Here is a 16,612-nt window from a genome sequence, read left to right as displayed (position 1 = left end):
CTTACAACTCAAATAAAAATCAAAAAAATATTTAATAAATATTGTATGGTTACTTTTTTGATTTCGACTAATGCTACTACTACTACTATTGCATAAACAAGAAGTCTTTGCACAAGTCAAATTAGTATTAATATTATTATTATTATTATAACAAGCCATTTTAAAATAAGTCTTACTATTTACAAAACAAACAAACATACATCTGTGCATAGTATGCAACTTTTTGCGCTTTTTAGTGAATGAGATCCAATATATAATTATCTAAACCAGCAAATTAAATCTTTTAAATTAATATATTTATACAGCTTACCTTTGCTGATGTCCTGATACTCCAACCACAGCTGACGTTGGACTTGCTTGTTAGGATACCATATGGTACAGGATTCCTCAAAGCCATACGCTGCCTCCTGGATAAAATGGTTGCCAAACTCTTTTAAAATGGACACAAAGTCGTTGCGCAGGGTGGCCCCATCCAGTGAATGAATTGCTGAACTGAAGGCTGAAGAAGAAAGGTAAAGGAAGAAGATATTTAGATGTGTGAGATGTTTTAGAATATCGCATCAAACTTAAATTTCAGTTTCACTTCAAAATTCAATTTCATCTCAATTAAAAGCAGAAGCTGCATTATAGATCAAACAAAAGAGAAAAATCCAAACTATGTTGAGCTGTGAGAATCACAAAGCTTTATTATTACAAGCTGATTTTCAGTGAAGCTACAATACGCATGAAGGATTCAAAACTTTACTGTCAAAGATTTATTACTGTCTTTACTTTCCATTTTCAATAAAGTTCCACATACTGCAGTGCACATGACAAAGCAAAGAGTGAAAACAATTTGTCAGTGCTTTGTGTGAAATGTTATCTGGAGAAACAAAGGAAGGATAAACAACAAGGCCTCACAGAGGTATTGAGTGCTTTTGTGTAGGCTGATGTCTGACCTTTTAATAACTTCTTTTTTTTTTCAAACAGAATATCCATCATAAAACTTAAATGTAAACTTTTAGTCACAGAATTTACATTTCCCTTGCAGTACTTTAGAATATAAAGTACTTGTGTTTACATGCACTGAAGACCTCTGAAACTTTTGTCAGACTACAGAACTCAATTTGTTTGCATGTTAACAAAACATTGTTAATTTAATAAAATCATTTCATGTGGGTACATGATCAGAGGAATGGTACCATATTTAAAAACAACGTTTTTATAACTTGCACAAACAGAAAAAGAAAACAACAATAATAATAATAATTAAAATATATTTTGCATTATTCCACTTCCTTCATGTCCAGGTTTGCAAATTGACCTCCAGTGAGTAAATGCAATAACGTCATGAGGAAAAAGTGGTAAAAATCAGAATTGAAAATAAATTCAATTTACTGTATAGTGCTGCTGCCACACAGATCTAAAACATTCACAGACATAACCGACTGTTTTTGTAACTCTTGTGTGTTTTTAACGTAAACTTGTGTGTGAATGAGAACATAGTTTAGTACTCACATGCTGTGACAGCCACTTTCTATTCATGTGCTTCAGATGTGTGCACTCAGAAAACCAGTGTATTTCTGCTTCCACTCAAAATAGGCATTTTCAAAATGACATAATAAATGATCTGTGGGGTATTTTGAGCTGAAACTTTACAGACACATTCTGGGGACCCCAGAGACTTATATTACATTATGTAAAAAGGGGCATAATATGTCACCTTTAAGTCATATGAAAAATGAATCATTTAATGGTAATGGGATGAGAAGAGAGGGAACTAGTGTGAGCAATATGAGAGCAAGAAAATCTAATTTTAAAGGTCACTCAGGCCTTTAATAGAAAGTATTTCTTATAGAACTGCACTTGGTATCTAACATCTGCTCATTAAATATACAGCGTTCATTTAACAAATTAAGTGAATGTGCTCACAGTCCAAATACTTGGGCAAAAATAAATAAATATATAATAAATGTTCTGCCTCTTTAAAAGTTGTCTTTTGTCTTCCATGAAGAATGAAGTGTGTCATTTTTGCACCACTAGTGTAATTGTAAAAAAAATAAAAAAACGTAAAATGTAAAAAAAAAAATATATATATTAAAAATGTTAAACCGTGTGCAATGTTTTGATAGCACCACTGTGTTTACAAAGACATCAACCTACAGAAGGCTTAGTTATAGCTGTCTCTGAATATTAAGCTTGGATGGTACAAAAAAGTATAAACTTCATCTTTAAATCCCCCAGTTTTAAACACTCACCATCTGAGATTAACAAAGCACTGAGAACTGCCTCCTTCACATCAGGCAGCCATATCTGTTGGTATTGAGTTTTTGCTTCATTACCCACCCAGCACAACTGACTGTAACAGTGTGGGCTCCTCAGTGAGCTCATTCCAGTCACTCAGACCAAATAAGGTTCTGCTAGCCTGAAACATCTTCTTCCTAACCACCGTATATGCTGCACTCTTGGTGATATGGATTTGTTGTAAATACTTGATCAATACATACATCCATGTAAACGGAACAAAAGTGAGAGTGTTTTACCTTGGGAGAGGGTCCACTGATTGAGCTTTACATGGTACATAATGGACCGCAGCTTCCAGTGCTGAACCAATGGGTAACCAGTGACCTCACTGTAGTTTACCATACCTAAAATAAACAGAGGATCAGAAAATTTCACAATTAATTTCAAAGAAATAGCAAGTAACAGAATGAAACATGAAATATTTAAGTAGAAAAACTGAAATAGTATTTTCTTGTAAAATGCACTCTTAGGGGGAAGTTGTGGCCTAGTGGTTAAAGAGTTTGACTCCTAACCCTAAAGTTGTGAGTTCGAGTCTTGGGCCAGCAATACCACGACTGAGGTGCCCTTGAGCAAGGCACTGAACCCCCAACTGCTCCCTGGGTACCACAGCTTAAATGGCTGCCCACTGCTCCATGTGTGTGTTCACTGCTGTGTGTGTGCACTTTGGATGGGTTAAATGCAGAGCACAAATAATGACCAACTTTAACCACACAATTCACTATAACAACTCACTTTCACACTTCACTTTCAGTAAATTTTGTTTTATTTAAACTATTCATCAATATTTTTGGCGCATTTTCCTAGAAGAGAAAGATTGTAAATTTTATATTACTTCAGTACTTTACTTTATTCTGTACTTTTAAGAATGTGTTAGCATAAAGATAATCTCAACGGTAACACACGTGGACTAAAAGCCACCAAACTTTAATTATGATAACACTAGGTCTTTAAAAAGAAATGTTCAAACAGGTTCTGCTTTGTGCCGTGTGGTGGATCCCTTAATACACTGACAATCCCAGTATGAAATGATTTTTGGAATAGTGTTTGCTAATCCTAACCCTGCTCAATTGGGTACATTCTCTGCTCTTTATGAGCGCATGACTGCATCGCTGCAAAATGCGCCCTGATCTGCTGTTGCTCCAAAATCACAGTATTTGGATTACACAAAATGAAATGAGACACACACACACACACACAAAAAAAACCAGACAGTTTTTCTGTCGATTCTGAAATGAGTCCTAAAAATGAAAGCACTGACTTGAAACTACAATAATAATACAGGATTTGTGATACGTTTCTACACATTGAGAATAAATCATACTTAAAAGTACAAAAATGAAATTTGTTGTGTCAGAAGATAAGTGTTTCATAGAAAATTCTTACCATAGAGGATTATTGTTAATAGAAGACACAGAGTAGCTCAGCAGATTTGTGTGAATGAAATAAATTGCAGCATTTTCCATTTATCATTCCAACTCTTTTTAACATATGAGGTATCGCTTTTTTACCCACGGTTACCCTGTGAGCTAAAATCTCACATATCGCCATATGCTGAGCGGGCTGTGTAATCAATCATCTCGTCTCCTACAGCAACTGTCAGCCATGCCTTGCCATCTAGGGAATACACAGCCATGTTTCAATTTAACCCCTTAATATATGGCAAATCTGGTTGGTCGCACAAATTCAAAGCATATCCGGTCTGCAACATGCTGGCTGGGCATTAGCACATATTGCTTTCTAAACTTGATCTGACACGTCTTTAAAACTAAACCCATTCTATTTTGTCTGTAAAAAATTAATTCCTCTTGACATTATCATGGATTTGCTTCGCTGAATCACTTTAGACCTGCTCTAACATACCAATGATTGATTTACAGAAATAATGAATTCATAATATCTGTAAGCTGTTGATAGGAGGAATCTCATTATAAACATAGCACAGGGGCTAGAGACAAAAGCACTACATCATCAGCTCAAAGCCTTTTGTCTTAATGAGCAGGACATTTTCAGACTCTTAATGAGAAAGACAGACACTGAGCGTGTTTACATGTACAGTACATGCTGATACGCTCAAAAACCAGACAATATGTAACATCATATAAACATCTTAAACTTTTCTGTTATCAAAGACTTACATGGTTAAAGCAAAACTCAATTGGCACACATTTTTGCCTTTTTCAGGCAATTTTTTTTTTAAGTTCTCATACTAATCTATTAGCATTATGCTAATATGTATACTAGCCTAACGTCTTAATCAATAGTTAAATCTTTATTCCACATAAAAAATAAAATAAAATAAAAATCCCAGCAAGGATGCATTGAACTGATCAAAGGTCAGTAATGGGAACATTAATGACTTTTACATTGTTACGGGAATAAAAAATAAAATACTACTACTACTACTAATAATAATAATAAATAATCGTTTAAACACATAAATCCCAAAAACAGTGAAAAGTTTGGAATAATTTAAATTTTTTTATGTTTTTAAAAAAGTCTCTAAAGCTCACCAAGTCTGCATTTATTTGACTGAAAATACAGTAAAACCAGTAATATTGTGAAATATTACGACTCAAAACTGTTTTCTATTGTAATACTGTATACAAAAAAATCTAAATTAATTCAAATTACAAAAATTAATTTAATTTTTTTTTTTTTTTTTTTCGTGATTCGTGGTCATTCAGAAATCATTCTAATATGCTGATTTGATGCTCAAGAAACATTTCTTATTATTGTCAATGTTTAAAACAGTTATTTTGGAAACTGTAATACACTACCATTCAACATTTTGGGGTAAGATATAAAAACAAATAATAAAATAATAATTAATACTTTTATTCAGCAAGGATGCATTAAATTGATCAAAAGTGACAGTAAAGTTCTAAAAATTATATAACAACGATTTGGGTTATCAGGGTTCTTTTTTCATAGTTATTAGTATTTTGTACATGTAAACACACTTACTGACTCACTAACACAGTTGAACAAAGAGCCCAATTCGTTTGAAGCATAACACCTCCAAATCCATACACTCCCGCGCTCTCTGGGGCAAAAGGCTTTCTGACACGGAGCATAAATGTGATGAATAAGCTTCTAAATGCGCTGCTCTTGCACTATCCTCACCTTGTGCAGTTCCCACTTAAAACCATCTAAAAGAGAACACGCTTGTGCCCCTGTAGAGTGCAGCAGTGTCAGTGCAGTGCACGTCAGAGTTTGGATAAATAATAACAAGCGCCCCTCTTTTCTTTTTACTCAACTAAATCCCCCTGCTTCAGAGGGCCATGTCTCCTTTTTACCCCTTTGGCGCCTAGCTCTCATTGTCTGACAGAATGATTAATATGACAGAACTTCACATTACAAACACAAGTTCAGAGGCTGCAGTCATCTTTGCCATTCTGCTGCATGCCTTTGGGTGGTGGCATCATTAGCAAGGAATGATCAGGCATGCAGGCAGACAATCAAGGCCCACACTACTATTTAAATCTGAAAGTGAGCACATTATGCATCAGTTTACAAGGTCTGAACAAATGTACACACTGTCAGACATATATCAAAGTGACAAGACAGGAGGAAATCTTAATATGAAATGGCACGCACTCTATTCCCTGAACAGTGGGGCAACAGCCCATAACTCATGAAGGTGTGGGCAAATCTCCCTGTTTAAAATCCTCTCACTGGGAGATTCACAGTGACCACTGGTAGTAGACATCGTATGTCCCATGAAACCCCATTAACAACGGCACCCTGAGTTCACTTTTGGATGAGCGAAGAAACGGATGACTACAGCAGAAATAACTGAACATTTGGACGTACCTCAAATCACAACAGGCTTATCTAATAGAGGGCTAATGGTGAAGCTGTGAAGTCGACTCAAACTCAGCACACTGATCAGAAAAACGGGCTAAAAAATAAATGTAAAAAGTTTCATGTTGTAACACCAAAAAATGAATTTTATTATGGTGTTAATTAAGTGAAAACAGAAGTGAATCAACATTATACATTAAGTCACATGTAAAGTATTTTTTAAGGGTAGTATCAGGTGAAAGGTCACTTTTTTAGTGTTTAATGCTGTGAAATATATATATAAAATATATTAAATATATATATATATTTTTTTTTTTTAGCCTAAAAACCAGTTAATTGCTTAGTTGTCTCTAGGATACTTGGAAACTTCACCTTTAACACCTTTATGTAAACAAATTTATCATTCAGGTAAGGCAACTCATTAAACCATCTGAGAAACTGACAGAACTTCTTTTAGAACTTTCTTTCAAATTAAAAAGACACCAAGATATCACATTTTCAGCAGCACAAGCACACATGTAAAATGAAATGACATTTAGCAGGCTGTGTTCTTGTGTGCTGTCAATGACGCTGCGAGGTGTAAATATGTGAAAACACAAGTATATTCTAATGTTTCTGGTTATTAAAGCTCCTTAGTGACATTTAAGTGTCATATTTTGCCTGACTGACATTTACCGCCCTAAAAATTAGCATACATGAAGGACGCATACTTCTGAGTGCATCCTATAATTGAGTTAAAAAGTCATACTTACAAATTAACACAGTAAACAATTTGGCCAACAGGACACTTTCCGTCAAGAGGATCTATCTGTTCTTAATATAGATGCTCGAGGAGGAGCGGACACTTCTTAACAGATCAAGGTGACACACTTTCCCTCTCAGCCACACTGAGGGACGTCTCTATCAGAATCTCAAGACATCAGAGCAGATAACTGCCTCTGTGGTTTACTGGTCAGTGGGCCATATGCTGCCACTCTAATTGAGAGGGACTTAGGGAGAGGGACTTTGTGCTGCAGAATGAATCACTGCCACTCTGACTGATGTCAGTGATCAACAAGGGTTCTCCAAACCAGCAAGACCACAGGGAGAACGGTTGTTGACACCACCACTGCTGTCTGTATCCTTAATTAGACATGAAACTATACACATAAGTTTCTTTCATTCAACTCATCACCCTAGAACTTCCAGATCCCCGCAGATGTTAAAATTGGGGTGTTTGCATCGACCACAGGCATCTGAAGGGCCACCCGTGAAGGATCCAGGGCCCATGCTGTGGCACCCACTGTATTAATTATCACATCTAATGTTGTCGGCTTATTAATTGATGTTTACAGCAGGAAATGGCTCCAGCAATTCTATGCAATTAATCAGTGTCAAAGAATAAATTAAACCCCAAATGTGATTAACATTGAGGACTGCACCCAAAAGTGAATTTTAATGGGGCTCCCTTTTTCTTTCTCTGTGTATACCACATCAAAATCTGTTTTCAACTGAAATTATGAATTTATTTCACACTGTTGTCAAAAAAAAAAAAAAAAAAAAAAAAAAAAAAAAATAGAATATAGTAAAACAATAGAAGTTGCTTAGATGATGGTTGAAATTAATGTAATATGTCTGTATACTCTTAATTCCATCCACAAAAATGGCAAAACTAATGTTTATTAATTAGGAGATGCAATTAACAGCATAAAGGTTTAAGCTCCTACATTCTGCAGAATGTTCACGCGCAACTGGATTCCAGTTTGCACAATTATAGAATAAAATATCAGTGACGTTTATGAACTGCTCAATTAGGTTTGTAACACAAGCTGGTGTAATACAAGGGACAAAACTGTCACACTGCCTTAGCAACTGTGCTGGGGGCATGTAAGGTAAAGAATAAGTCAAAATGTGAAGAACACTTTTTCAATTATAGCGGAACAGGCAAAGCTATTTTTACCCTCTGATTTATTTTTTTAATTGAACTGAATAATTAGAGGAGGGTATCATTTTCTTGGCATTCGACAACTGCAGCGTTACGGTAGACAGAAATTCCACATTTGTATATTAATAAGGGACAGATGCAGCAGACTAAACAAACAGCAAAAGCACAACATTCTGTCTCTGAAAAGCATGAACCATAAACAAAGATGAAAAGCAAATGTGATGTATTCTGATATCACATACATCAATTAAACATGAACTTCACAAATCATCCATATGATCTGTGACACATCTACTCGAAAACAGAGAATTAAACATCCAAAATGCAGGACTATTAAGCCAAAACTCTCCCCTACATGAAAATAGTGTGAAAATTTGTCAAAGATGGAAAATTACATGTTATCTTGTTGAGATGTTAAAATGTAATGCTCAACTAGAGATAAAGTTAAGGGCAAGCTTTTAACACCTTATTCTTGAATGTAGTTTACAATGGCTTTACAATAATCAAAATGCATTAATGCAACTTATTTTATGTCCTATGTTTCCAATAAACTGAGAAAACAAATGGAAAGACTCAATAAAGTTGCACAAAATGGAATTACGAGTGGTCTGAGCCTCTCAATATTTTACAGATGTTTTATGTACTATGAAAGTAACAAAGATATTAAGTACTGAAACAGGTCTCAATGTTTACCTGGCAAGTAGCAAGTACCGGGAAAATAACAACTTCATAATATGAACACAGAAATGACATACATGTTAATAAAACAAAATCACAATCCATGATGGTACTATAAGACTATTGAGCGGCTAAGATAATGTATAAAAAGATTTCTTTGCTGATGCCACAGGCTAGCTAGGGAACTGACTGGAAATGATCCCCTGGAGGTGTGACCTCCTCTTCCAATTCCAATTACTGACAGGTCTAATAAAGTATAGATAGCATGTGAAGTTCCCAATAAGAAGAAAACATCCTGAAGGAGCACCTGTCATAACAAGAATAAAAACGAACCGTGTTCTGTATTCTGAGACTACAACAAACAAATACTCAAGTGGAAAGTCATTAGAGTTGAAAGTCATTAAGGTTTTATTATTATTATTTTATTTTATTTTAACTGGGAGGTATTTTGTACTGTGGTTTATTGAAAAAAAAAAAATAATCACAGACTGTATTGCAATTAAGCAAATGAATTAACTACTGGGTCAACATGCTAATTTGTTTGATGTAAGCTTGCATCTCATCTAAAGGAGATGCAAGTCTGAAACGTTATTTATTAAAGATCTGCTTCCTGCTCAAAATACAGATGTGGTCGGGTCAAAGACTCCCTCAGGGATTTTTTTTTTCTTCTTCCCCCCTCAGTCTTTGCTTTTATGGACGCTTACATACAATTGTGGCATTCACAATTGAACTGTGCATGCCTATTTAATCATAGTTCAGTACCTGGATTGAATTTGGTAGTAAACAGAATGCAGAAATTCAATTTAAATCTTAATGCAAGAAAGCAAAATTAAAATAATTAAAAAAATCTAAGAAATTCATATAGCTGTTTTTAAACTAGAAAAGCAAAGTTTTTGATAGATAGATAGACAGATAGATAGCATACAAACAAACAGCAAGTAGCAGCACATATTAAACAATTAAAAACAAAATGAAGAATGAACAGAAATACTGAAATAGTGTTTTCTTATAAGATATACTCCAATAATATTTGTTTTATTTACAATAATTTTTTACAGTGTATATAATTACTTTGTATATTAACAAAATAAGAACACCTCATTTCCCACATTGCTTTTTATTTATTTACTTTTTTAATTACAATTAAATATATTCTTCTTCTTGACATTCCAATTCAAATTCCAACTCATGAATAGAAGGGAAGCCAAATCTTCAACTCAGAATTGTGCACAACCTTGTAAAACACTACAGATTTACTAGAGATGAGAGATAACAGATTAAAAGTATAAGCACACAAAGTAATAAATCACAGAAGACACAGACAAAGTTTTAAAATTCACAGCAAGGTCACCCATCAGCTCACAACACCACCTGCTAGACAGCAAAACTGTCCATGACAGAACTCAAGCAGAAATAACACACTGCCAAGCAGTAATAGCACGGTAGATACTCATCAGTTCCACTTCTTCCCGTGTAGAGACTAGGAAACCTGAAACTGCAAGGTGGTATCTACAAGCATGAGCGGTGATGAAAGAAGATCCAAACATGAAACAGGAAATCTCCTGTTCATTCGAACCTGCCAGGCCATTCTTTGGGATTACAGGAACTCCCACTGCAGAACATCCACAAAGGCCTAACTTGATTGGATCCATCCGATTAAATCTGGAACTTGTCACTTCTGTGCCGTCTTCAAGAGCTGCATTCGGGAGATTGCCCAAGCACAGCTAATTCTTAAGAAACGGTGAGAAATCCATGTGTCAGCCATTTCACTCAACTCTCTTTGCAGCCTCCTTTGTGTTTGATGATCAATGGCATCTATTCATCCTCTGCTCACCACCTGCCCAACCCAGCAGGCTGTAGCACTGGTGGTATTTTTGCATCATGTAATTTGTGTTTTGAAGTAATTTCTTTTAGTGTTTTTATTCCGATTGCCATGAAACCATGCTGGCATGTGCATGCCTTTGAAAGAAACCACAGGCGAATTGTATGTCACAAAGACAAGTATTGCTTAACCCGGACACCACCACCCTCAAAGAATCTGTGGCCATGAATGTGAGTCACCATTTGCATCAGGAGGCAGAGATGATTTCCCTCCTTTCTTTCTTCCAGCAGGAAATCTGCTTAGTGCCAATGTGCTTTCTACCTGCATTCCAATTAAATCAAGATGTATTTGCCTTTCAAAGCTTCTCTGCCTTCTTCCTTTCCCATTGGAGTAATTGATGGAGTCCTCTGGTCCTATGATGAATGACTTCCAACCCAGAGATGAATAGAAAGATGAATGCGTTGCCCTGAGAGGGTTGGGAGGAACAGCTCCAGGAGTGCTGACATAGTGACAAATACACTGACCGTCGCACCAACTCGCCCAAATCAGCAAGGGAGAGTGGCAGAGGCCTGACAACTTCAACAACCGCTCGGGTATGTGCCACTTGCATGCACCATACCCAATTACCTGAGCTAGTAGCTAATTTAACCTCAGGTGAGTTTCAGAACTGGCGGCTCGAGACAGTCAAGGGAAAAACACTGTGATGATGTATTAAGGGCATGGAAGAGAAACAAAAGCTTATCTTAAAACAGGAGCTTAAACATTTTTTATCCCACTTCTTAAATGCTGCCTCAAAGAATTTTGCAACAAGGTTACAACGAGCAACAAGAACGAAACTTCATTTAAAACTTGACTGTGACTTAAAAGGACAATAAAATCCAAAAAAAAAAAGGAAACATGAAATCCTGTAATTTCCCGCAAATCACATTGATTCAAATTGATTCATTGGTTCAAAAGTTTGGCTCCAATGTCACTTGATCCTTTAGAAATCGTTCTATTATGCATATTGTCAGTGTTGAAAACAGTTGTGTTGCTAAAATAAATATGGATTCTTTGATGCATTGTAAGTTTAAATCAATAGCATTTATCTATTCGAAATCTTTTGAAACATTATAAATGGCTTTACTGTCACTTCTGAATGGATGCCTTCTGAATGAATGCATGAATACACAATGAGAAAGATAAGGTATGAACACAGTATAATAATAATCACAAGGTAAATGAACTGAAGGAATCAGAGAAAACATTAATTTTCATGTTCAAGACAACTGTCATTAGTACAGTACAACTGAAAGGGATAATTCACCCCAAAATTTAAATTCTATCATCGTTTATTCACCCATTACAAACCTTCCAACATTTTTCAAAATATCTTCTTTTGTGTTTCCCCGAAGAAAGAAAGTCACGCAGATTTGAAACAACATTATGATATTATGTCTTATTTTATATTTCTGTTTAATTCCCTCTTGCTATACATTTAAATTGACTGTAATAACCTCCAAAATAATCTTGTATTACACAAAAATAGCTTGACTTGAATCAAAGTGTTCTGCTGGTGAAAGGACAGAAGATGTGCACTGCAAAGAGCTTTCAATGGATGTAATTACAAGTCTGAATGGTGTACACGTGTCTAATATGACTAATGAGTCATATATTATGCATAATTTGCAGTTTTTGCAATAGAGGAACTTGGAAAGCATCAGGTGCAGGAGTGATAAATCTGAAGGGTTGGAGAGCTCCGCACTGAACCACCTGCCTCATATGCTTCCCTCCCAGGCCTGCAGCATATCACATCACACTGCAATAGACAAATAACCTCTGTCTTCACAGCCAAGGCCTCAAGCATGACTGACAGAGGATGACTCTTCTAGATTACCAATTTTAATCTTCCTGCAAGTATCCAATATGACCTCTCATAAGTCTCACCTGATGCCATGACCATTACTGTATGTCTGAAGACCAGGAATGTCAACCATTGTTTCATTGAGCGAATGCACCTGCACTCCCCGGAAGCTCAGGCAATATTACAGACCCACACCAGACCATTTCATACACTTATGACCTTTAGACTGGATTACAAATTGGAGTTGAATGGTGGTTAGGGAATCAAGTTAGCCTTAATAAAATTGCTGTAAAATGTGATGAATGACAACTTTTCCTTCTCTAAATTTAGAACCGGGCAAAACTAACTGTTCAACAACTGGGGCTGGCAAATGTGTGAAGTGTTCATTTTCTACAAAAAAAAAAAAAAAAAAAAAAATAATAAATAATATTACAGTTATTATATATATATATTACAGGATATATATATATATATATATATATATATATATATATATATATATATATAATATGCTGTATACACATGCTGCTTACACTGCTAAAAAAAAATAATAATAAATTTTTCCAACATAGCATACCAAAAATTCCTCTAAGCAAGACAAATTTACACGAGAAGGTAATTTGTGTAAGGTATTAAGACTTATCATTTTTTGTGTAGAATCATACACCTCACTACATTACGTTGTTATCTTAATTTACTAATAAATGAAAATAAATAAATAGAAATTCTAATAAACTGTCACCTCTGTGCATGGCTATTCAGTGCTGTCTTTGAAGTATCTTAATTTGTACGTTTTTCTCATCAAGTGCTGAAAAATGCAATTTGCATTTTAAATCAGAGTATTATTTAATTTGATATATATATATATATATATATATATATATATATATATATATATATATATATTGACACCCTGGTAGCAACTCCAGATTATGCATCCAAAATACAAATTCAGTCTAGATTTTTTACCATTGCATAAAGTTAAGAATGGTCCAGATCTGTTCAGGGATTTATGACAAGATACACATGAAAAGATGTCATATATAAAGAAACACAAAGATATGCAATTTACATAACATTCTGTAGCTGGTAATAGCTGCCGGACAAAGAAAACATAAACAAGCACATAAGATTTCTATTTTGTTTGGCCTTTCCTGCTGTTTATTTTACATCAGACCTTAAGGACTATAATCCTTCATTCTTTGGCAGTATGATATGGGTGGCCAAAGCCAGAGGGGAAGAGAATGATGAAAGACGCCACATTCTGAAGCCTTATTTTACGGTACAGGATTTCCCCGCTCCTCCCTTTTCTTTCTCATTAACAGGAGCATAAAGTTTATTTAGGGTAAGGGGCTGCCACACAGAATACTTGTACAATGGTAAACCCCAGAGGGGAGTCAGATTGGTCAGCTAATGAGTCCTGACAGAGGCAGCAGCATCCAGAAGCTCCTGAAAAATGATTTTGTTAATACCCTCTCCGTTTTCTGCCTTTTCATCATCCACATGATCTGGCAGGAGATAATGTGAATCAGTCAAGTGTTTGCAAGTTTTAAGAAAATTTATAGCATATTTGAACAAACACAAACACTGAAGATGAATGTGGAGCGTCATGACCTGAAATACTTGGCTTGGCTTTGAATAATTTTTCCTTCTTAAAAAACAATTAAATAAGCAACAAAGTACTAGAGGCTGTACTGTATTATGATGTGCAACCATATGTGCTGTGCACTGAAGCCAGGACCTAAACTGTTTTCTAAAAGCTGTTTTAGCATTAGAAATGCTGAATTAACTTGTTGTGATCATGCTAAGCAGTCCAAGTGAAGAGAGTTAATATTATGGATTTAGCAGCAAAGAAGAGGAATTACTTAAATACAGTCAAAGGTAAGATTAACAGACTTATTTAATCAAGACAAACATTTATAATCTCTAAGACGAATAGGAAGTTTCCAAAAACATTTGGATTGACAAAATGACAGTTTGTTTATATAGCTCTTGATAGAAAATAGTATACAAACAAACCATGCAAAACAATACCAAATATACAGTATAAAATGCAAACCACACACTTTCTTTTTGGTCTTCTACTGAAATATACAAAATATGACTCAGCACTCTGAGCCAACAGAACATAACACCAAGCTCTTCTGTGCAGGAGTCATTGACTGACAAGATAAAGCCTCTTAGCCTGTTATTTCATGAGGTGGCCTCAGTGAAGCAGTTATAATATTTATCATAAGATATTGTCACTCAGCTTATGCAACACTGCTAGCGCCAACACCATCAAACAGCACTGCTTCTCAAATAAATAAGGTAACAGATTACACAATTCATCGAGAGAGAGAGAGAGAGAGAGAGAGAGAGAGAGAGAGAGAGAGAGAGAGAGAGTGGGTTTGTGTGTGTGTGTGTGTGTGTGTGTGTGTGTGTGTATGCTGAGATGCTGAGTGATTGATCAGGAATTTATAAGTTCTTACCAGTCAAATACTCTGGATCAGGCACTGGGTCAGACAGCTCCTCATGACACTGGGCTTCAGTGGGCACAGATGCAACCACCATGCCATCCGGGAGCTGCTGCTCGATGCCACGGGCAAAGTTCTTCTGCCTACACAGCAGAAGATAGAGGAGACAATCTACTCAAAACACAGTCTCATGTTCATCCATGTGTCAATCACACAAAGCCTACATTTCTGGCACATCATTGTAGCAAAATCTATAGAAAAATATATGAGCATGCCTTTCTTCATTGTTCGTTAAAAGCACATATATTAGTGTTTACTGGCTATTTAGTTGTACATTATCCATTTTTTTAAAATTATTCTCTTCATTTAGCATTTAATGTTCAAATGTCTTTCATTTTATTGATCAAATTGCCATGAAACACCACCTTTTTTGCAATTAGCAAGTCATTTAAATATTTTTTTAATAAAATGTATACAAAATATATTAAAATATTAGGCAATGGCTTAAAGTGTTTGCATGTTATTTAAGTGCACTAAGTGCAAATAGCAATATTTTCTTTGCACTAAGTGTAAATGTTGTTAGATGCAATTTATATAATTATACCTATTTCAAATAGTGGCAAATAATATTTTCACCTCAGCATATTAATGTACACTGAATAACAGTATGCTACATATTCAGTGTATATGATTATATTTATTAAAATCATAAATTAATGCTGGCTTATTGTGAACTTGAGGTGGATTTGAACTTTTGACAGTCACTATTTGCACTTAGTGGAAATAGACATTCTATTTATTTGTTAATATTTGGTTTAGATAAAATATAATTTAAAACGAAGGATTGTAAGTGGATAGGATATATTTGAAATGGTGTTAAGAGATTATTTTCCATAAAATGGCATAAATAGCATGGGAAAGCATTAAAAAAAAGGTAGAGCAGCTCAAAGAGACAAAGAAAAAGCAAACCGAAAAAAAGCAGTGCACAAAAGAATGACTATATCTAAATTAGATCTGCTGAAGTACTATAGTCTTGAGGAAAAAGTAAGAAAATATAGTTTGAGTTTAAACAAGAAGATATATATATATATGCTAGATATAGTTTCATTTCAAAGTGATGTGAGCAAATAATAAGTATGCATTGGAGAGAAGGACTGATGGAAAGTGATAAACTGACACAACAGCAAAAGACGCAAATATGCACAAACTCTGCATTCTGCATAGAAGCTCTGAGTCAATATCTCTCTATGTATCTTAAGTTAGATCAAGGTTAAAGTATTCTGGGACCGAGTGTAGACGTGTGGAAATTGAACAATGCGAAACAAAAAAATGTATGTCAAATAAAAGTATGAATAAAAGGAGAATAGGACAATATAGAATAAACTCTTTCCTTTTCAAGGCAAAATAAGCACCTAGAAAGCACACCAGGGAAATATATAGAATGTAACATAATTCTAGAATGATGCCTACAAGAGCATCTACTGTAGTAAATGAGCAAGCATTCAGAAAATTGTAACAGGCAACATTATACAATCTAAATCTTTCTTCAAGCATTACTGTCATATCTAATTTATAAAATGGACTTGGATGAAAGAATTATATTATCTCTGAATAAACAGCACTGTATAAATAATTGGGCTTAAATGGGAGTGAAAAAAAAGCCAGAGGCTTGCAATATGTGCTTCATCTTAATATGAGAATGAAAAGTGGCTGAAGTGGAACAGACTGTCATTTATGTTCGACAAACTGTCATATACGTGAAGGTCTACAGTGCTAAATAAATACCCCCGCTTCCTGGATGA

At 35.0% G+C, this 16,612-nt stretch overlaps 1 protein-coding gene across 4 annotated transcripts in view; it reads right to left on the bottom strand.

Annotated features, from left to right (window-relative positions):
• The window catches only part of astn1 (astrotactin 1), a 584,917-nt gene that overhangs the window by 64,707 nt on the left and 503,598 nt on the right, over positions 1-16,612 (bottom strand). For all 4 annotated transcript variants that reach the window (XM_042775911.1, XM_042775908.1, XM_042775915.1 and 1 more), the window contains 3 exons: positions 14,826-14,953; positions 2,523-2,627; positions 311-499 (listed from right to left, as the gene is read on the bottom strand). In XM_042775911.1, coding sequence (XP_042631845.1) covers positions 311-499; positions 2,523-2,627; positions 14,826-14,953 — 422 coding nt within the window. The remainder of the gene's footprint in view (positions 1-310; positions 500-2,522; positions 2,628-14,825; positions 14,954-16,612) is intronic.

Source organism: Cyprinus carpio, chromosome A2, assembly GCF_018340385.1.
Source record: "Cyprinus carpio isolate SPL01 chromosome A2, ASM1834038v1, whole genome shotgun sequence".
NCBI lineage: Eukaryota > Metazoa > Chordata > Actinopteri > Cypriniformes > Cyprinidae > Cyprinus > Cyprinus carpio.
The sequence above is the reverse complement of the archived record's forward strand: the minus strand, read 5'-3'. Positions and strand labels throughout refer to the sequence as shown.